The sequence below is a fragment of the Thalassophryne amazonica genome, chromosome 3 (assembly GCF_902500255.1).
Source record: "Thalassophryne amazonica chromosome 3, fThaAma1.1, whole genome shotgun sequence".
Lineage (NCBI taxonomy): Eukaryota > Metazoa > Chordata > Actinopteri > Batrachoidiformes > Batrachoididae > Thalassophryne > Thalassophryne amazonica.
In genome coordinates, this window is record NC_047105.1 from 58,491,300 (window position 1) to 58,514,817 (window position 23,518).

The 23,518-nt window shown below is 40.0% G+C and overlaps 1 protein-coding gene across 3 annotated transcripts in view; it reads left to right on the forward strand.

The window, feature by feature from the left end:
• Window positions 1-23,518, forward strand: part of ca16b (carbonic anhydrase XVI b) — a 435,606-nt gene that overhangs the window by 301,710 nt on the left and 110,378 nt on the right. For all 3 annotated transcript variants that reach the window (XM_034166391.1, XM_034166392.1, XM_034166393.1), the window contains 3 exons: window positions 4,936-5,031; window positions 10,089-10,155; window positions 19,837-19,994. In XM_034166391.1, the coding sequence (XP_034022282.1) occupies window positions 4,936-5,031; window positions 10,089-10,155; window positions 19,837-19,994 (321 nt within the window). The remainder of the gene's footprint in view (window positions 1-4,935; window positions 5,032-10,088; window positions 10,156-19,836; window positions 19,995-23,518) is intronic.

Below are 23,518 nucleotides of genomic sequence, written 5' to 3' on the forward strand. Positions count from 1 at the left end.
CAGCAGTCTCTGAGCCATTCCTAAACAATGAAAAAATCGACGAGAGGGTGGGCCACTCCTCACTCAAAGACTGCCCACAGGCGAATGACGTAACCGACAGGCATGAAAAAACTCTTGCATGCCCATGAGGGTTCAAGCATGTCTGATGTAATCACACGTGATTCAAATCCATATGGTTTTTGAAAAAAATAATAAGGTCAGATACTTTTCTAATAGACCTCATAAATATAAAAATAGTTAAGATATCAAATTTACATAAATATACAATTTATGATGATTTATTTAATGAATTTTAAAGCCTGATTTATGCAGCTGCAGCTCTGTAACTCCGTGTCATGCAGTGACGTGTGTGACAGTTTTAAAGTTCTCCGTCTCTGGATTATGATTTATTCTGGACTACTTTCACCCTCAACAAGCTTTTCTTTCTACAATCATCACCTCCAAATCAAAGGTAAGCTGAACAATTTCCTCTTTTACAGACTTTGTGCTGTAAATGTGATGCAGACTTTTCTGATCCATTTATCATTGTGCACACTATAAAAACTGTTATAATATGATGGGAGATGAAGGATTAAAAGCAGAAAAGTGTCAAATCACAGCCTTTTGTGTCGGATTTAAGAGTTGCACGTCAGTCTTCAGGTCCCAGTCTGAGCACGGTGTGAAAAAAAATAAACGGTCGGACTTGTAGAATAGAAATGACTCCGATCTCACTTTCCTTAAATCGGCTAGTGTCAGAGCTGAACTTTAATTTGTGCCTCTGCACATCCAGACTGCTCAAAGTTTTTAATGGAAATACACTGCGATCGGACGGGACATTTATATGATGTGAGCCATATGTATGTAACATTTCCTCTGATTTTTTTTTTTTTTTTTGCCAAATGTATTTGATCTATTATCAAAATGTTATCTGCGTGCGCACTGCAAAAAACTATTAAAATATGATGAGAGGGATAGTATTGAAAGCAGCAAAGTGTCAAATCACAGCCTTTTGCAGCTGCTGCAGGCTTCAGGCTGCGGCAGGCTGTGGGTCCTGGTCCGAGCACGGTGTGGAAAAAAATGTCGGCTTTTAATCACGTAAATGACTCGCTCTGGTCCCACATGTGAGGGGTTTAATGGAAATACACTTACATTCTGTCATTGGTCATTTCTAATACACTTTATCATGCTTTTTACATTTTGACTTGCTTACAGATTTACATGCAGACATAATAACAGCGAACGATATTTTGAACCCAAGATGGCACCCTGAGTCACGTGACCAATTTTTTTTTTTTTTTTTTGACTCCTCATGTCGCCACTCTCTGTCAAGGCACTCTACTTTTGGGTGTCTGGCTCGGACCCCCCCTCCCCACCACCACCACTGAAAATGTCTGTCAGTGCTCATTTCTGATAGACTATGTTGTGTGGGCCGCTGAAGAGGAGGTACTGCTGGCCCACCACCACCAGAGGGCACCCTGCCTGGAGTGCGGGCTCCAGGCACCAGAGGGCGCTGCCGCCTCACAGGAGCAGCCGGGGTGACAGCTGACACTCATCACCTATGACAGCTGTCACCACTCATCTGATCTGCATCGGTATATCAGCAAGACGTCATCTCCACCTCTTTGCCGAGATATCGTTCTACCGAGGAGGTAACGAACTCAGCCGTTGTGTTGTCTTTCAGACAGTGACTTTGTTGCTTGTGTTTTGACAGTGGTTGGTGAGTACTTGCAGCTGGAGACTGTACTGAACCCTTTTTTGATAAGTACTCACATTTTCCTGACAAGAGGTGGAGGTGGTTTTTTTCACCATCCGTGTTGCTGGGTGCAAACGCACCCACATCTAACTGTTTTTGTTCCTCGCCAGCAGTACCAGATCCGACAAGCGGAGGCAGTGGCCACCTGGGAGTTCTGGACTTGGCGGCTCCAGTATCCCCGGGGTTCGGTGGCGGAGGAAATCGTGTGGTTCCGGTTCTGCTTTGGACAGACGTCTTCTATGTTCGAGCCTGCCCACATGACACCTTTGTGAATTGACTTTATTATTTTCTATTGTGATCTGTCGTGCTTGTTGTGCTTATTTCACAACAGTAAAAGTGCTATTTGATTTCCTCCATTGTCCGTTCATTTGCGCCCCCTGTTGTAGGTCCGTGTTCCAACACTTTCACAACAGTCTAGGCCTTACTGATAAATTTGAAGTTGATTTGAAGTTGTTACCCCATAAGATGAGCTAGCTCAGCTGCAGGGCGTGGTACTTTGGGGGTGTTTGGCTCAGACCCCCCACCACTGAAAATGTCTGTCACTGCTCATTTCTGTTAAAGTGGGCCCTACTGATAAATTTGAAGTTGGTGTCAAGTTGTTACTGCAACGAGCTGATCTAGCATGATTTGTGGTGCCCTTTTTTAGGTCTGACAGGGGTACCCCACCACCAAAAACTTCCGTCATTGGTCATTTGTAATACACTTTCTCATGCTTATTACATTTTGACTTGCCTTTCTTTGTTACTTACAAAAGCTAAGTTAGCTCAAATTTTCCATGTATTATCCTGCCCCTTAGGACAATACCCACCAGCAGGGGACTGGCATACTTCCGTTTCTTTTTTTGTCCAAGTACGTAGATCCTTGCTGGGCACAACAATTTTTTTTACCTTTCCAGCTAGGTTGACCCCTGTGGGCTCCCAGTCTACATAATGGCAATATGGGAAAAAAAAGTTTCTTGTTTTTTTTTTTTGTTTTTTGTTTTTTAAACATTTTTGCAAATTTGTTAAAAATAATAATAAAACCTAAGACATTACATGTATATTTATATTTACATCCTCAAAATTGATCTCAGGTCCATCCTGTTTCCACTGATCATACTTGAGATGTTTCTACAGCTTAATTGGAGATCACCTGGGGTAAATCCAGTTGATTAGAAATGATTTGGAAAAGCACACACCTGTCTACATATAAGGTCCTACAGTTGACAGTGCATGTCAGAACACAAACCAAGCATGAAGTCAAAGGAATCGTCTGTAGACCTCCAAAAAAGGATTATTTTCAGGCACAAATCTGGGGAAGGGTACAGAAATATTTCTGCTGCTTTGAAGGTCTCATTGAGCACAGTGGCCTCCATCATCCGTGAATGGAAGAAGTTCAGATCCATCAGGACTTTTCCTAGAGCTGGCCGCCCATCTAAACGGAGCAGTCAGGGAGAAGGGTCAGGGAGGTGACCAAGAACTCGATCGCCCCTCTGTCAGAGCTCCAGCGTTCCTCTGTGGAGAGAGGAGAACCTTGGAGAAGGACAACCATCTCGGCAGCAATCCACCAATCAGGTCTGTGTGGTAGAGTGGCCAGGCGGAAGTCACTTCTTAGGAAAAGACACACGGTAGCCCACCTGGAGTTTGCCAAAAGGCACCTGAAAGACTCTCATCATCATGCTGTGGGGATTTTTCAGCGGTAGGAACTGGGAGACTAGTGAGGATTGAGGGAAAGATGAATGTAACAACGTACAGAGACATCTTGGATGAAAACCTGCTCAGATAGGGGTAACGGTTCATCTTTCAGCAGGACAGTGACCCTAAGCACACAGCCAAGATATTAAAGGAGTGGCTTCAGGACAACTCTGTGAATATCCTTGAGTGGCCCAGACAGACCTGAATCCGTTTGAACATCACTGAACATGGAGAGATCTGAAAATGGCTGTGCACCGATGCTCCCTATTCAACCTGATGGAGTTTCAGAGGTGCTGCAAAGAGGAATGTGCAAAACTGCCAAAAGATAGGTGCGCCAAGCTTGTGGCATCATATTCAAGACTTGAGGCTGTAATTGCTGCCACAAGTGCATCAACAAAGTATTGATAAAGGATGTGAATACTTACGTACACGTGATTTCTCAGTTTTTTTATTTTGAATAAATTTGCTAAAAAAAATCATGCTGTCATTATGGGGTATTGTGAGTAGAATTTTGAGGGAAATACATGATTTTACTCTATTTGGAATAAAGCTGTATCATAAAAAATGTGAAAAAAGTGAATACTTCCTGGGTACGCTGTATATTTGTAAACATTTGTTTTGATTGTGTCCAACAATTTCTTTCATAAAAACACGAGTATATATTCAGTCAATCTGTGGGACCTATTTAGATTTTTTTTTTATTTTTTTTTTTTATTCATGTTGGCATAAATCATTTGGCATCTTTTAGTCATGGCTCAGATTTGGTTCAGGTGTCTGGACTGTGTGAGTATTTTTTTTTTTTACAGGTATTTCTGTAATACATGACAAAAAATACTAAAACTTTTGGGATTTGAACCAAGGACCCTCTGGTCTTGAGCCCAACGCCTAACCACGAGACCATCCCCCCCCCCAAGTATAGGTTTAGAATACTGCAATTAACAGTTTGCCAGGTTTCAGTACCTCCCATCTCTGTTAAGGTATGCATGCTGGTTGTGATGATCATTGGGAGAAAGTTCAATCATGTTGACAGATGCCTTCTAATACGACAGCTTGAATCACTTACTGATTTTGATCAGTGCCACTACACTCTGTATTTCTGCCTTGACAGCATAAAAATGTAAACTACTGTCGAACACCAGAGCCGTGACAGACTAGATATATTTTCTGTATACATACTGTATAACACACATTCCAGGCTTTGTGGTGGAATGAGCACTGTTCCTGATTCAAGGCCAGTTGGCTCAACAATTAGGAGCAGAAGATTCTGCTAAATCTCACCACACACATGACATGTCTCTTTAAGGATGGTTGGACTGTAATGTAGGATGCCATATTTCATTGGGACTGTCAGAACACAACAGGAATGACACACATTATGAGATTTATGAGCGCGATAAATACACCCTCTTTTATGCTCCTCAAAGCAGCTTTCCATCGGCTCCTCAGCAGTATGTTCAAGTGATTGATGGCAAGAATGTTCATTGTCCTTGTCCACTCCTAAAGCTGTTTATACTCTGTTTTCTATCCTAGATGCAGATCTACCTTTACAATTCAGATGACTTTGACAGTCTCACTGCTGCCATCAAGGAAAGACGCATCATTGCTGCCATGGCTGTCTTTTTTGAGGTAAAGTATAAACAGGGCTCAAGGATAAAGAAACCAAAATTACCACGAGCGTAGGTTTAGACCACAAAATAGTTTTGTTGTTTTTTTTTAAATCAGCAGATGACAAAAACAGTAACGCCTTGCCAGATACAATGAAGCAGGATGGGAAAGATGAATACAGTTGTGATCAGATGTTCGCATACACTTGCTGTGGATGGGGAATATTTTTATTGAGCTTACAATGATTTTTTTAAGTGTACTTTTAGTACAATGGCTGTGTAGCATACATATGCAGCACGTATGTAAACATCTGACCAAAACTGTAGCAACACTGAGAAAATAAATGAGCAATTAGTCTAGTTTGGAAGAGGACATAGATAACCATTTGAGGCCAGTAAAAGTTAAATATTTGTTTGTAGTAATTGCTTGCACCTGTGTTGCAGAAGCTCTTGACTTTACATAGTTGTTAATGGGATTTTTTTAATTATTATTGATGTTGCATTGCTTAGGGCCCCTTCACACATAGTGCGAATACTTACAGCTCAGGGTGGCTCACGGTGGTAGAGCTCGTATGAGCGCACCACGAAACATTGCGTCGAAGGGTGCTATGGTTCGTGCTCGCGATAGTGTCTTTCAAGCAGGAACACAGCTGCTCGCACAGTGTTCCATGGGATGAGGTGCACCACATCGTGCTGCTGATGTGGAGGAAAATAAAATAAAAACCAGCTGTATAATTAGTGAATATCACTGGGTTGATATAAATAATACATAAAAGGAGACGCAATACGGAACCTCGCAGTTAAATAACCCTGGTTAAATAAAAAAAAAGATGCCACTCCCGGGATTTGAACCCACACGCTCTGATTACCAGACGGAAACTTTAACACTGTCCTACAGTCACTGTCTTGTAACAGGTGAAATCAACAAGCAGATGAATGTATTTTCTAAAAAAAAAAAAAAAAAAAGCGCTGTACTGATACGTGACTAAAAGTGCCGTATTTGTCATACTGTTGGGTTGTTCTGGTCCTGTGGTGCTCCGCTCACAGCCCTCATCGCCTGACACGTGTTCTGTCAGACGTGAGCTTCAGATCACCTGTTGCTTGTTGAAACGGACTAACTGTTTCTCCTCCCATCGCAAACGCGATATATGGTTTTATGTATTTCCACACAAGCATACACACACGCACGCATGTTCTTCAAAACACAGGACGTGTGCTGCACCTATTATGTCCAGAACCGGAGATGTCTCAACAGTTGTGGGCAGCCAGCCACGTCCCCTGTCTTGTCAGCGCACAGACCAATATGTCACTCTGATCAGATGAAAGATGCCTCACCTGCCGGGGGGGTGGGTGCGCGAACCACACGTACACGTGTTGGAGGGGAGCGGGCGAAACACACGCACACATGTTGTAGGGGGAGCCAACACTCTGGCACGCCACATGTTCAACTTCACAGTCATGGGGCACTTAGACAAATTTCACTGCCACCTCGACATCTGCTGACTGTTTTTGTGATGATAGTACGAATGGCCACACACTTTCTAAGTGCCAAATGAGCGGTGTTAGATGTTCATGTATGTCAGCTGGAAGTTAGCCGACACCTGCTGCAAGAGTGATCGATGGGCTGTCACAGCGCACACTCTGTCTTTCATCCGCTGGTGTGTGCAAATAGTTGTACCAAAGGTGTGCAAAGCAGCTACGATTTTACACATTTTACACACGATTCCTGCTTCATGCGCAATTTATGCTCAGATCGACCAAATTCGCACTATGTGTGAAGGGGCCCTTACAAGTGTCATGACCACAAAATCTCTTATTAGACAAGAATGATCCTAATTTTTGTTCTCTGTAATGCACCTCTGAAGTTTATGATGCATGAAATGGCATAAACCAGCAATGCCAACATCAGGTCCAGGTTCACTCTGTATGATGCGTTCTTAACTTGTGCTTGCAGTTTCTCTGTGATTGATTGTAGACAACCAGTGGGAGCTCACGTTCAGCCTCCTACTATATAGGCAAAGGTTATGGCTCAGGCAGGAGAAGGCTGGAATGGGGACACAGGTGTTTGTAATGTAGGTCTACTCTTAGACAGTGATGAACCATATACTAAATACCTCCGCTGGGTCCTGACAGCCCTATTGCTTATTGCAATTAGCACCAATGTACACAATCCGCTGAATAGCAGTTTACACTGCGAGGGATTTTAAGCGGTCACACACATGCTTACATGTTGGATCAGATTTAACATTTCTAATCAATGAGACGTTCCTTCTGCGCTCCCCGAAGGGCTATTAGTGGCCTCTAAGGTCTGCCCATTATCCACATTCAGCTTTCAGTTTCTCACAATTATTCTCTTCTGACTGACCTGAAATAATGTTGAACAAAGGAATTGTCCCAGCCCTGTTTTGTCCAGTCTTGTATCTAAGTAGGACATTTGAGACATTGTAGATGTGGGCCTAACAACTTTTAGAAAAAGTCATCACATTTGTCTGTTACCTGTAAGATTACAGCCCTCACTTCAAAGAGGCTTATTGATATTTTATTAATCATCTCACTTCTGTATTTCTGATAGTGTAGGATTCTGGTTAATATGAAGGCTGTTGGAGGAAAGAGTTCGTCCAACAAACTAGCTGTCTTCTATCTCTGGTGTCTTCCCATTTTCAAATTTATTAACAAATGTACTGTCCCAAAATTCACCACAGCTCTTTCCTGGAAAGCAGCTCTTGTTAAATATTTTGGAATGATTTTGGATATTAGTATAATTAATACTCAGGGAAGTATTTAAACTGAAGGTCTAAAGCAGTGGTTCCAAAACTGGGAGGGCACAGGCAGGTTTGTTACAAACTGTTTACTGTTGTAGGATGTTTATGTACCGTAAGTTTCAACTGCATTTCTTTTTATGATACACTCAGCAACCACAAGAGTTAAAATAATAATAAGAAAAATATATGTTTATATATTACTAATTACTACTATATACACACATTTTTATCGCTAAATATATTGGTGGCTGTTGAACAGCATTTGGACTGGGAAATATCAGGTGTAACTGTCAACACTGATGATGATCATGCTTGAGGACTGCAAACACAACATGGACAAGTTTGTGAGAAATACATTTTAAAAATTAAGATACGTGATGCATGTCACGTTTAGTAATTCCACTGTAAAGATGATTTGTCACTTTGTTTTCTTTAATAAGAAGTTGTCGTTTTGTATAAATGATGTTTAAAATAAATTCCACTGGAGCTTAGAAACAAAAGACTTGCACATGGTCATCTAAAAATGGGGACCTTGCAAAAAAGGTTTGGGAACCACCGGTCTGAAGCAACTGCTCCAAGCAATTAAAATGCAGACCTGGTGTAAACACCAGGACCTGCTGTTTTTTCTGTTGTCATTATCCCATCTCCTGACTTATGCATGCTCAGGTGACCTCCTTCTGTCATGCCACAGTTACTTTCTTGAGCCTTACAACCAAGTCAGGGTGCTCAGCTTCATTGAGTTGACCTCTAAATTAACCTGGAAGTGCAACTTTTCACCTTGACCTGGGTTCTTGGTAGACTTGGAGTTCATGAATGTTGATACCTGGGAATCTATATATTAATAGACAAGCGGCCTCTGTGTGCTTGCTTGCATGCGTGCATGTGTATAGCTTCAATCACGGAGAAACTGGGTAAAGCTAACATTTGCCTTTTGGTATGTTTATGTATCTTGGGTGAGTCAAGAATGAACACCTTTTTTGGATAAATTATGGATATTACGTAACAACACTGAACAATGAACGTGGACTCACATGCCATTCTTAAAGGAGGCAGTAAATCATTTCTATATTAAAAGCAAAGTTGCGTCTGTGTGCGTGTGTGATTTTATTTAGTAAGTTCAATATAAGTACATAATATAATTTTAAATACATTAAAAATACATGGATGACACAAGAAAGTGAAAACACTTATTTCCATTGTGGTCCATTTAAAAATCAAATGACAGAATAGAAGTAATAATAAAACAAGAGCAATCAGAGATTTATGATGTCTGCAATCCGGATTGGGATCACCTCCAAAATTCAGTGGAGTCTTCCGTGGCTTAATATGTATCTATGGTGCAGATTTGGTGATAACCCATGAAGTAGTTTTGACATCATCCTTAAAAGCCTATAAAGTGAAATCATGAGTTAGAATCTGGATCCAGATTACCTCGAAAATTCAGTGGAGTCTTCCATGCCCTAATATCGGTCTGTGGTGAAAATTTGGTGAGAATCTGTGAAGTAGTTTTGACGTAATCCTTCAAAGCCTATATAATGTCCCTTCACCTTATTCCTTGTTTTTCACTCTGGACCGCCACAGCGGATTTGGCACAAGTTTTACAGCGGATGCCCTTCTTGATGCAACTCCATATTATATGGACAGTGGGCAAGGTTGGAGTTTGAACCAGGAAGCTTCTGCCTTGGAAACAAGCACACTGAACTGCTTGGCCACCACCCCGAACCACATCATTTCACCACCTATTTTTAGCATTTAAGAATGACAGACACAAATAGCTTAATGCAAAAATGAATCTGAAACACCTGAAATCTTACCTGGGGACATCAACTCAAATCAAATGACAAAATTTTGACAGTTTTGTTTAGTCGTTATCTTTTATTAAAAATGGCAGTCTGTGATACAAATGTGAAGAAATGTGTCATACTGACACGAAAAAACAGACTCTTCGAGGCTGTAACACTCAAAATGTATTCATTTAAACTCAGCAGTTTTTGTAAACATAATAAACCAATGCTTAATTTTTCTGAGACACTGTTGAATATTTTGAGAATTCAGGCCATTTTTGTGAACATAATAAACCAGTGCTTAATTTTTCTGAGACACTGTTGAATATTTTGAGAATTCAGGCCAAAGTGTTACTGCTGATATTTTAAGCACTACCTCTTCAAAGATATATTTGATTAATCTTTGTTATCTTGTAGGGATTTATGTCTTACTGTGTCCACTCCTAGATTTTGTCTATATCCGCCTACCTTTAGTTGTTACGCCGCTTGTCTTAGTGGTTTTGTAATCCTCTTTCTCTGTCCATTTCCTGCAGCTGGGGCAAAAAGACAATCCAGCTGTGAACCCAATCATCCAGGGCTTAAAAGGAGTGGTGCATCATGGTAAGTTATGGACAGCAAGGACCCCCCCCCCACCTGAAACTCTGCTTCACATAAGACCCCATGTGTAATAAATGTGTTATTGTAGAGTTCCACATTGCACTGTGTAATATTGTAATGCAATCATTGCTTTTGTGTAATCGGTTTTATGTTTTTCATTAGATCCATGGCTGTAGTCCGTACGTGCCCTGAAATAATTTTCCTGTCGGAACATCTGCACAAAATGTTGGGTTTTTTTTCGGTGAACTTGAACGGTGAACAGCAATCACCCCATTTAAAACCACTCTGGCATTGCTGTTGTTGATGAGATTGTTTGCATTATTGTTGAGGTTAATTCTATGTGATGGTACTGATGGCTCCTCCCTGCCTACAGAGAACGACGGCTCATAGTGTTGCTTCCAGCTGTTAAAGATTCTTCAGCATTGCCCTTGTAGTCTCCAATTAGAATCTAAACACAAGCTATGAGTAGTTTAACTTGAAAAAGGAGGTAAAATCTGCACAGTATTGCCTCTCCATTGCTGGTGCTGATCCTCAGTGGGCAAGCTCAAGGAGACAGAACAGTTAATCACATCTGAGCACAGGCAACACTAGATTTTATTATATTTATTTATTTATTTTTGTTATTATTCTCACTCAGATGTTCAGGCATATGCTTCCATGGATCCCGGCTCTTGCAAAGCCTCATTCATTGATTGTTGTCTGCCATGGCGTGATGTTTTGTGGCATATTGTCTTGAATTACTGTTGCTGCGCCGGCTTGACTGCATGCATGAATTATGCAGAACCAAAGCAGATATTTTAGCATGACTGTGTAATCCCTTGATGCAGCTGGGGACACGGCAGCTCTGTTTATCACGGAAGCATTTGACTAGGTTTGCAGCCCACAACTGACAGTGCTGCTGTGAGCATAATTGTACCTTGATACAGATTTACAACCAGATGAGGATATACCAAACAAGAAATAATTTCTCTGCATGCTGATTTCTGAAAGCAGCATTGAGTCATTTATTTCTGTTATTAGAAGATACGAGTATGTTCTGATGGAAGTATGATCTTGTCTAATTTATGTTGGTGAGGGCACACTTTGAGTAATGGTGAAAAAACAAAAAGCAAAGAAAGCCCAAAAGACAGTCTTCAAATTTGGGTAAATGAACAGGAATGAAGTCGAGTTTATAAAGTTGACTGGCAGACAAACTGAGATTCTTAAAACACAGTGGAATTGGCTTCCCAGTTGAAAATATGCCAGTCAAAAAAATGGGTCACTTTCTTCAATGAAATTTATACCCTTGAAATTTTATTGAAGAAAATGACTCTTTCTGGTCTGTTGTCAGCTCGGAAGCCATTTCATTTTTGGCTTTAACAGAGGCGTTGTATTGTTTTTGAAGTCATTTTGTGGTCTTACCCAGATGCTGCTTAAAATAAATTGATATATAATATAAACTTCATTAGGGCTGAAACGATTCATCGAGTAATTTGAATAATTCGATTACAAAAAATGTTCGAGGCAAATTCTTTGCCTCGAGGCTTCGTTTAAAGCTGTAGTACATATGCCAGGCCTGTATGTGGTGCTGTAATGCTCCCACAAAAAACACAGAAGAAGACCATAGCGCTAATCAATGTAGCAGGCGATGCTACAAGTTTGCAAAGCCACACACTGAGTAAAATAAAGCCTTTTAAGAGAAAGGGTCTGCGCGGATCGTCTCAAACGAACTTATTGCGCATTTAAAGTGAAGCAGTGTGTTTGTATATATTTAAAAAAAAACACGTTTTGCTACACTGGCTGCTCTCCACCTCCGCAGATGAAACGAAAGGATGCACACTTTAAATGAGTCATGTTTATTGATTCAAAAAAGCTTTAATTCAGATTTGGTAAGAGTTTTTAATCAACAGGCAGCTTTTGTGGAAACGCTGCAATCCACAGCCGGTTTTCAAAGACTGTTATTCACCAAGTATGCACAGAAAACAAAGAATTTGACTAGTTTCAGCTACACTCTGTACAGCATGTATAAATATACACTAAACACTGAATAAATCACAGTAATAAAAAGTGCAAATGAAATATGTAATAAGAAGGAAAAAAAGAATGCACACTGAAGATTTCACAGACTGTCATGGCTTATGGTTTGGCAAAGCTCTAAAACTCTTAATATGAAAAAATTATTAACCCGGCAAAACAGAGAGAGGGAACACCCTAAACTTAAAAATCTGCATGATGGCACAGAAACATTGTGCCACTGCTGTAGGGAGAGTCCTGCCACTGCTGATGTTTAAAAAACACAAAGGTACTTTTTATCTGATTACTCGATTAATCGATAAAATAATTGATAGCATATTCGATTCCAAAAATATTCGATAGCTGCAGCCCTAAACGTCATATGATATAGATGTATTCACATCCGCGACCTGGTCCCGGGTAGGGTTGGGTATCGAGAAAGCAGCCGTTGTTTTTGAGGGTGTTTGTCGGAAAAATGATCATTCCTCTACGTTGATTACAGACCCTGCAGCGGGTCTGTAATCAACTGTTTCTGCAGCGCGACACCACTTTGCAGCGTGAACCAATGAAGCAATGCTTCGATCCACTAGCTCGTTGGTTCTTTGATTCGCTGCTCTTCAGAAACGGCATGTCTGCTTCTTAACCCCTCTCAAAGCCATTAAAATATTGTGAGTCACTTTTGTGTGGATTAAAGTCACTAACTGGGACTCGTGTTGTTGCAGTCAAGAAACGAGAATCATCCTCCGTTCCGTTGGCACAGCTCCAAACGCTGGGCGGCTCTCTGCCGAGACAGACTCCGGTCGGAATTAATAACTTCAAAACAAATTGTTGCTTTAAAAAAAGTGACACCTCTTTCAAACGTTGTAATACAGACAAGAAACTACAATCGACTAAAACATTTTTTTTTTCCTCCCAAAATGAGACGCCCTGGATTCTTTATGAATTACATCCTGACGTGCAGCACAGCCAACTGCAAGAGCTCAGCTCAGATGTATGGAAAGACATTCATGCCAATAATGTCTGAAAGGAAATGCTTTTGACAAAAACTACAGACTTTGTTTATTTCTATTTATGTCCAGAGATCAAGGATCCACCATATAGAGTTTATGTCCAGAGTTTAAGGATCCAGTGACCAGTTTCATATTTATTTACTTTAAGACTCAATAAAATGTTGTTCAATTTCAATTTAATTTCAATTTAATCGGCTTATAAAGTGCCAAATCACAACAAACGCTGTCTCAAGGCGCCTCACATAGAACAGTTCAACATAAAAAATTTAAATAAATAAATAAAAATTAAAAAACATAATTAAAATCAGAAGTAAAAGAATAAAACAGATAGAACACCTGTAAAGCCTACTTTTAGTACACAAAAAATTCACAAGAGGTATCGATAAGGGAATAGATAAGGAATCAGATCGATAAGCGGAATCGATATTGGTAAAATCTTATCAATACCCATCCCTAGTCTCGGGTAAGTGATTGAAGGTGAGTGAGTGAGTGAGTGAGTGAGTGAGTGTATTCACATCAGAAAAACATTTCTTAATGACTGCAGCAGCTATTTTTCAGAAATCTCAGCAGCTCAGTGAAAGCAGGAATCACACGCTGTGGGTGAATTCAGATGGCCCCCCCACACACACACACGCGTGCGCACACACACACACACACACACACGCACACATTATAGTAAAGATGGTAGCAGGTACATTTTGAGGTCTGTGAATGATTTCATGATTACAGTTGCATTGTAAATCTTTGTGTTTTCTTATTCCATATACAGTGTGGTAAAAAAGTAGTCAGTTCCTGATTGTGCAAGTTCTTCTACCTAGAAAGATGAGAGAGGCCTGTAATTTTCAACATAGGTACACTTCAACTATGAGAGACAAAATGAGAAAAAAATCCAGGAAATCACATTGTAGGATTTTTAAAGAATTTATTTGTAAATTATGGTGGAAAATAAGTATTTGGTCACCCACAAACAAGGAAGATTTATGGCTCTCACAGACCTGTAACTTCTTTAAGAAGTTCTTCTGTCCTCCACCTGTTACCTGTATTAGTGGCATCTGTTGGAACTTGGTATCTGTATAAAAGACACCTATCAACAGCCTCAAACAGTCACACTCCAAACTCAACCATGGCCAAGACCAAAGAGCTGTCAAAAGACACCATGAAGAAAATTGTAGATGTGCACCAGGCTGGGAAGAGTGAATCTACAATAGTCAAGCAGGTTGGTGTGAATAAATCAACTGTGGGAGCAATTGTAAGAAAATGGAAGACCATTGATAATCTCCCTCTATCTGGGGCTCCATGCAAGATCTCATCCCGTGGGGTCAAAGTGATCATGAGAACAGTGAACAAAAATCCCAGAAATACACGGAGGGATCTGATGAATGACCTGCAGAGAGGACCAAAGTAACAAAGGCTACACACTACGCAGAGAGGGACTCAAATCCTGCAGTGCCAGGCGTGTCCCCCTGCTTAAGACAGTATGTGTCCAGGCCCATCTGAAGTTTGCCAGAGGGCATATGGATGATCCAGAAGAGGATTGGGAGAATATCATGTGGTCAGATGAAACCAAAATGGAACATTTTGGTAAAAACTCAGTGAGTCATGTTTGGAGGAAAAAGAATGTTGAGTTGCATTCCAAGAACACCATATCTACTGTGAAGCCTGGGGGTGGAAACATCATGCTTTGGGGCTGTTTTTCTGCAAAGCGGACAGGGAGACTGATCCGTGTTAAGGGAAGAATGAACGTGGTAATGTATCATGAGATTTTAATCCAAAACCTCCTTCCATCAGTGAGAGCATTGAAGAGGCTGCATGGCTGGTTCTTCCAGCATGACAATGACCCCAACAAACCGCTTGGGCAACAAAGGAGTGGCTCCGTAAAATGCATTTCAAGGTCCTGGAGTGGCCAAGCCAGTCTCCAGACCTCAGCCCCATGCAAAAAATGTGTGAGGGAGTTGAAAGTCCATGTTGCTCAGTGACAGCCCCAAAACATCACTGCTCTAGAGGAGATCTGCATGGAGGAATTTGCCAAAATACCAGCTACAGTGTGTGCAAACCTGGTGAAGACTTACAGGAAACGTTTGACCTCTGTCATTGCCAACAAAGATTATGTTAGAAAGTATTGAGTTGAACTTTTGTTATTGACAAAATACTTATTTTCCACCATAATTTACAAATAAATGCTTTAAAAATCCTACAATGTGATTTCCTGTTTTTTCTCATTTTGTCTCTCATAGTTGAAGTGTACCTATGATGAAAATTACAGACCTCTCTCATCTTTCTAAGTAGGAGAACTTGCACAATCAGGGACTGACTTAATACTTTTTTACCCCACTGTACCTGTGAGTAACTTCTTTGATGGACAGTGATTATTATGAATGTTCAGTACAACATGATTATGTAGTCTGCTGCTATGATATGTAGAGAGAGAGAGGCAGGCTCTGGAATGGCGCATGAATCCAGAATGTTTTTACACCTCAACAGTTTTTAGAAGAGGAACTCAACCCTTTTATTTCCTGTTAATGATGTAATTTTTTATGTTAATTTACTGTCTTAATGTATTTATAAATTGTTTAGGTTCTTGTTATCAAATACACACTTATTATTTTTATTATTTTATTTTATTTTTGCTTCTATTTTGTCATTTCATTATTAAAAGGGGAAATACACAGTCTTAAAAATAGGGGTATGTAAACTTTTGATCATGATCATTTGGTTAGTTTATGTTGTCATTATGATTTAAAAAGAATAGACACAGTTTGACAATAAATGGCTTCACCCAACGACTAACCATGAGTGGGGAAAAAGTATTTGTGTTATCATTCATATTCTTTGAAAAATGGCCAAAAAAAAAACCCCCAAAAAAACAAACACAAATTCTGCCAGGGTATGTAAACTTTTGAACACATCTGTATGCTGTCCATGGCCAATTTGTGGAAAGTAAAGACTGCAAGCATAAATTAAATACTGGCATTTTTCACCAAATCAGGCACCACCAATCCAGCATTTTTTCATACTCCTTTTTTTTCCCAGCAGTTTTATAACCACACTTCTAAAAACAAATGTGCAAATGTTAATACACTTTGCACACTTGAAAATCAAGACATGTACTGTCCTGCTTCATAGCCAGAACCAAGTATTTGAGAGAATGAAAACAATGGCGAACACATAATTGAAGCTAAAAAGTTCCACATATTTTTCTCACGTTGAACTGATCGTCAAGCTACGTCCCTAAACATTACACTGCAGGTTCATACACCAAATTTTCAACAGTCATTTTGATTAGGTAGATGACGCGGAAACTATGCAGATAAATCAGTATCAAAATCAAACCCTATGTCATTGTCATCACTGCTGCTGTCATTGTTGTCAACATTTTTGTTGGTACAATTTGTACACTTGCACAAATTCGTACACCTCAAATTATTTCTTCTGGACAAGCATCTTCCATGAACACAGGTGCTTGTTTTGCAACCACATGGAACATGCTTTTGGGGACTGGGAGATGGGTCATCCACTTCACGCTGATCCTATTTTTGACAATCCACCCAAAATCATGTAGTGATGGCGCTTCAGTGATGGGTACCTTGGTGATCAAATTTATGTTGGTGAATCGACGATAACACGTCCAATGAAACCTGAAGTCCTTGGTGATTTCTTGGCTTAGTCTGCCTAACTTTAGCCAGGATTTACAGCCATTGACAACCTTAATCCACCTCGGTCCGAGGGCATTTTTTGGACAGTTCAATCGCCTGCCATAAATGCTTTATTATTGCTGTTAAAAGCTCACCCTGCATCCCACAATTAAGTAGTATGTCTCCTTTTTTTTCAGGACAACCTGTACTTTCAGAATATATATGCTATAGCGGTGTTTTATAAGTGTAATAAAGGTTTACAATCAGAAATACGAATGGAAAAAATAAAGCGGAAAATAATTTTCACGCACATTTATTCAAAACACACGGCAAACTATAATAAACAACTATTTTCACACTTTATAAAGGTAGTTTGGGATTTGGTACAGAAGAATGTACAAAATAAAGGTCCTAACAATAAACAAATGCACATTTTGAACAATATGTACAAAATGGTCTATGCGTTTTGTTCATCTCAAATCAATTTCTGTCTGCTATTACACAAGGGCCACATCACAAACTTTGCACTTCCATGGAGTTGACTGTTCTTTTTGGAGTGTTTTCCTTTACTGAAGACAACCTTTCACACTTTGAGGGGCCCTTCCCCCTCCTTGCATTCATATGCATAAGTGTCAATTCTGGGGCAAGAGAGCTTGCCATAGGCTTATTCAATAACATTCACAGGCCAAGTAGTGAAGCCTTCCTTCTACTCACACTCTTTGGTGCACCACGTGAGATTGTATGAAGACCTCTTACTCTGATCACTTCCATTCATATGCGTAACGGTTCTTTACACGTTGGAGTGAGAGAGGCTTATTTCAACAACATTCACGGGCCAACTAGTAACACATCTCTTCTACTGACACTCTTTGGTACACCACTTGAGATTGCTCTTCCCTACGACTGGATATTGGAAAACCATGTGACGGTGAACCAATTCTTGATTGGACACTCACATTGCGCACGTCATCACACAGCTTCTATGAGGACTACAAGCATGGTGATGGGCTGCTTCGAAAGTCCGCGGAGTGTACTTTTCTGCCTAAAAAAGTATGTTTCTATCTAATATCATTAAAAAGTCGTGTATCATTAAATAAAACTTGTATTCTGTCATCGTATACAGTGGAGTCGACCTCTGAGAGATGGAAAAAGCATTTCATTTCCACTTCTCTAACCAGCAAGTCGGCACTCGCAGCCGAGGACACCATGTTGTTTGCATCATGTGGGGTTCCTCTTCTCATTGAGAATATTATAAATTTTTCTCTGGTTTATATCTTGCTACTGTGTAGATTTTTTGAGTTGAACTCTGTGAAATGTACTTCTGTATATATTTAACAAAATTATAGTGTCAAGATCGTTTAGGCAGACTTCACTGCAATGGAATGGAAAGAACGATTTTTCATCCATGAGCCTAGTATGATGCTATGGTGCCACAGGGATGTAAGAGATTACCAAAATATGTCAAAATTTGCAATGGAAAAGAGTAATATTTAAAAATCTTGAAAATCCTGCAGTGGTTAAAATAAGACAATGACACAGTGACGAAATATCATGGTTTCCAAGTTACGGACAAGGTTTTAATCCGTGACCTTCCGTGAAGCATATCCGTGAACATGAAAGTAGCATTTCACACAGAATGAGAAAGATATAACTTTTCTTTTTGTTTCAGAAGTGTAGCGCTCTTGATAGTATATTATTTGAGATTTAGAAGTCGGAGTTGAAGTGTTCTGGGTTTCTGGTAGTCAAAATTGTTGCATCAATGTGGCACATTTCACTAACAGTCAGTCTTCAAGACAAAACATTAACAGGTGATTGTTGTTAGCGCCAAACGTTGACATTAATCATACTTCTTGTGATCATTTAGCGTCTTTTTTTAGCCAACCAATTGTCAAATCTATCATGGTGAGCTACCAAAGCTTGCAATAAGTAGCAGTATATGCAAATCCAGTCATTTCTTGGAAACTTTAATTACTGTTTCTTAAAGCATCATGTTTTTTTGAGGTTTTCCTCATTTTTTAGGCACATGATGTGGTTGGGATTTTTTCCCCGTCTGTTACATAATGTACACACTGAAAGCCTGATGTTTTTGTTGCTTTGAGGAATATTGTGTATTAATTTGGTAATTGTTGAATTTTATCACATGTGAAGTGTCCCTTATCTCTCATCTGAAAGCACTTGTTCAAGGTGTGTGTTTGTGTTTAAGTCTCTTCCTGCTTGCTGTTAAATGCTCCCTTGCCTCCTCCCCTAGCAGCTTTCCATGAGCTTGTTATCCCGCGGTCATTCATCCATCAGCGTCTCTGTGGCCTGTGAGCGATAGGGCACGTACACTATCTGAGCAGAAAGCCTTTGAATGCTGAATGTAGGTAGGTGTGGGTGCAGACCGAGACTTCCAGCTCCTCTGTCATCCTATCAAATGGAAACCACACCTGTGAGGGTTTTTTTTTTTTTTTTTAGATGAAAACATGAGTGTGGTTCATATTTGGTGTAAAGTAAAATTTATTTGGGTTGTTTGTTTGGTCTTTCGAGTAAAAAAAAAAAAAATATATAAAATTTGGTTGCACAGCACACCGTGTTTTTGCAGGAGTTAGAGATTTTCCTGCAGATCACAGAATGATACCACTTTGATTGCCTGGTTCTGAACCCAGACAATGGAGCCGAGTCTGTGATCATTTGGATCGGTCTTAATCTGGTGGGCCATGCCATGGTGGTTACATGGGACAGAGCAGGTTATCACCCAGACACCAATCAGCTGGGCGTTTAGCTGATGCTGACGCCTGCTCTGCTCCTCTTTCATCCCATCTCAGTGCAGAGATCTGGTCAGATAACAAGCCGGAAGACCTTTACTCCTTCCACCATCATTCCGCTAGGAGAGGTTTTGTGAAGACCTTAAAAATTCCACTGGAAGAGTGAACTGAAATGACCTTTTAAATGCTGGTTAAAATGCGGCTCCAGCTGTAATGTGCATTAGAATGAACGATGAAGCTTTTGTGCAGCTTGACAGAATACTATGTTTTTCTTTACAAGTTTGATCCCTTTTTTGTTCCACCCAGAAAAGGAGACCAACCTCAAGTCATTCATCTTGAGGGATTTGCTGCCATCATCAGTGGACAGTTATTACCGTTACACCGGTTCTCTGACCACGCCGCCCTGCAGCAAAGTGGTGGAGTGGATCATCTTCTCCAGGCCTGTATTTCTGTCACACTCTCAGGTACGTATGGGCCACACATGAACACGTGTCGAAACAGCTCTGTTCTCAACACACTTATCCCATTTGCCCCACCCCCCCACCCCGTGAATCATTTTCTGCCGTGCAGTGGCAATGCATAAGCAGTTTTCCCCACATTTCTCTTATCTTCTTTCTTCCTTTTCCTCTCTTTCCTCCCCATTTTCTCTTCACTTCTTTGCATATAACTACCTAGAAAGTGAATGATTAAGCAAGAAGAGAAAGCCAATTACTGCATTTGAATGATAGTCAGTGGGAAGTACTTCTTGCATATACTGTACAGAATTGAAACATTATTAAATGCTATTAAATTAAATTTCCTCCATCCATGTGGATGTTTTTTGTGCTGTTATTTCAAGTACAGAAATATTGAAAATCATTTCAATGTTTAAAGGGGTTGTATTGTATAAAATCATTATTTTGTTCTTTTCCATGTACATATGATTGGGTTATCATATTCTTGATTGCCAATGTCCCACAATTCTGTGTGCTTGTAGAAGCACTGCTATCATCAAGTATTTGCATATGACGGTGGCACTCCATGTGCTCTTTCTTTGTGATTGTTGTTGCTCACAGGCTTCCTCTTTCTGCAGAAATTTCAGTCCTATGCATGTCATATTATGAAGAATAAGTTTGAATAAAACAGAATGCTTTTGTTCTCCACACATCGTCTCGGCTCAAAATCTTAAAAACTGGACATCTCGCAATGCAACAATATACAAATAATGAATGGTTGAGTTCAATGGTACGAATATTTCATGAGAAGACTGTGTTTTTCATCTTTCACCGCATTAAATGTTTGTTCCATTGAAAGAATGAACGAACATTCATTATTTGTTTTATATAATGGCAAAAATAGATCCTTGTCATTTAATGTTTTAATAATTTATAAACAACAGAAAAGAGACTTACATTTTGGTGGTCCTCACCGGCGCTTTGATGTCAGTGCGAACTTCAAATAGGAGTCTAAAATTGTTCTCAGTCAACTTGCAAAAAACAATCCTGATGATGTCATCTGTGATGCCGTTGTTGTGCCAAAATCAGTACAGACTGCTGTTTGCTGTCCTCACTCCAGCGAAAAATCACATCAGAAATTTATTCAGCTTTTCATCCTAGCTTCCTCCTCTTCATCCTAACAGCTGTTCATGTCTCCATATGTTTTTTCTTTGTGTTAGAACAATTACCACCATTAATTAGCTCCTTCAAATCGCCATGCGCCAGCATAACAAACTCCGCCATGTTTAGCTAAACTCCGTCCCCAGTAGGCGGTGGTCGGGGCATGCAATAGCACATTTCATGTAGCACGAAAATTGCACGCTAAAAAGAGCTGTTGCAAGGTAAATGAAACACAATGAGAAATCGTACGAATAATCCATGTCATGTGACGTACAACCCACCAATCAAATGACAAGGATCCACTCAGCTGTTATATAATCAGTGTTGTGGGACAGATTCTTATGATGTACTACATTGTAACATATTAAATTTACTAGGGACGCACCAATGCCGATACCAGTATCGGGTATCAGCCCGATCCTGTATTCATTTACTCGTATGTGTGTTATCATAAAATGTCTCAGATACTTCATGACCAGATACCGCTTTACAGCAGCGTGATGTCAACCTCTCAATGTGGGATTTTTATGCTCCGAAATTTCCAGACTATAAACCATTACTTTTTTCATGTGTTTTGTACACTGCAGCTTTAACAATGATGCAGCTAATTTATGGATTTTTACAGGCTTTCATGTAATTTACTCACAAGTCAAATATGTCCATCAATACTGTCCATTCATTGGCAGAAAGCTGCTGTCCATCATGCATAGTAAATTCACACACAGAATAAATACAAGCTTGAAGAAAAATAATCCACACAAAGCCTCCTGAGTTTGGAAAACATCTGAAAATTCTTTAATTCCTCATGTGACTGGAAAAAGCTTCCTCTGTGAATTCGGCACTTTGCGCCAGTGCCTCTGTCAGAACTCAGATTAAGGTTTCAGCGGCGGAGATTGTCCATCAGGCTGGTGAGTTTCAGCCCTTGGTGTGGGTGATCAGGCAATGGGAGACCGGCTCGGTCTGCAACAGGTGTGTAATCCGTTTGCGGAATGTCCATGGAGCGGCGTTCGGACCCTCCGCTCGCCTCCACAAGCCACAGTTCAATTTGGGCAAGAAGTTGAGAGTCACTGCTCCTTGTTACCACAGACAATAGGTGATTCTGTCTAAGTGTGAGGGACATTATTCCATGATCCACAAAGAAAAAATAAAATGTTAAAATTACTCCGTTGTGCCTCTGCGTGTTGCTGAGATTCCACGCAACAGTGCATGTGCGTTGCGCATGCCGCGCTCATCAATATTACATGTTCCACCTTTGAAAAAAAATTACGGTTTATATTTGTGTATGTTACCGGCAGTGGTGGGCACAGCTAACCAAAAAGTTAGCTTCGATAACAGCTAATTATCTAACTGAAAAGTTATCTTTTATAAAGCTAAACCGATAAACCACCCAAAAATTTATCAGAAGCTACAGCTAATCGATAACTTTCAGTATTGTCTCCGGTACACTTGCAACAACAACTAATAAGTTGATTTTGAGTTTTAACACCACGATTGCTTCTGGTAGCATCAAAGGTGACCACAGACACAAACAGTGAGGTAGGGCTTCTATCTTTGTGTGCCCTGCCCACTGCTGGAAGCTCTTGTTTACGGCATATTTTGCAGCAGTGAAGCAGTTAAGAGGAGCTAAGCTCAACTCAACACAAACACAGTGTCACAGTGAGGCAGAGGTCTTGGAAAATAAAGCAGTTTTGATTATGGTTTTGATTTTAAATCAAATTAATCCAGATATAATAACCCCATTAATGTCAGTTCTGTGATTTGTACAAAGTTAAAATATAACATATATCTTTTAATTTTAAATAATGCACTAATTGTGAAGTTTTGTAACAAACACAGACAGATGCCAAAGGGATTATGGGTAAATGAGCCTCCGCTAACACTGATTGGTTGACTCATTCATTCTGTGTAAAAACCAACACGTTAATGTGACGTGACGTGTGTGTTGGTATCTGCATATAAATGTGCTTTTGTAAAATATGCCATATTATTCATATGTAAAAAAAAAAAAAAGCCATTTGCAAAAGCCAAAAGTCAAGTTGTGATTAGACAACCATCTGATATAACCGGGGTCAAAATGCATAGAACACTGCCATCTACTGGCTCCCAGACGCTCAGACCCTTAGCCACAATCCTTTGCATACCAGTTTTTTTTTTTTCAGGCCAGAGTTGCTGCGGTTTAAACAAAAGAATCCATGAGGACAATTGTAAATGAACATTATACAACCAAAATGTACATTTTGATTTCTTTACCTGCAGCAAGAGGCTGCAACAACTCTGAGGCGCACAAAGGATTATGGGATATCTCAATACTTAGGGTGAATACTGCCATGAACACTACTGGCCAGTAGATGGCAGTAAAGACCATGAAAACTTGCCAAAACAAATATTCCAAA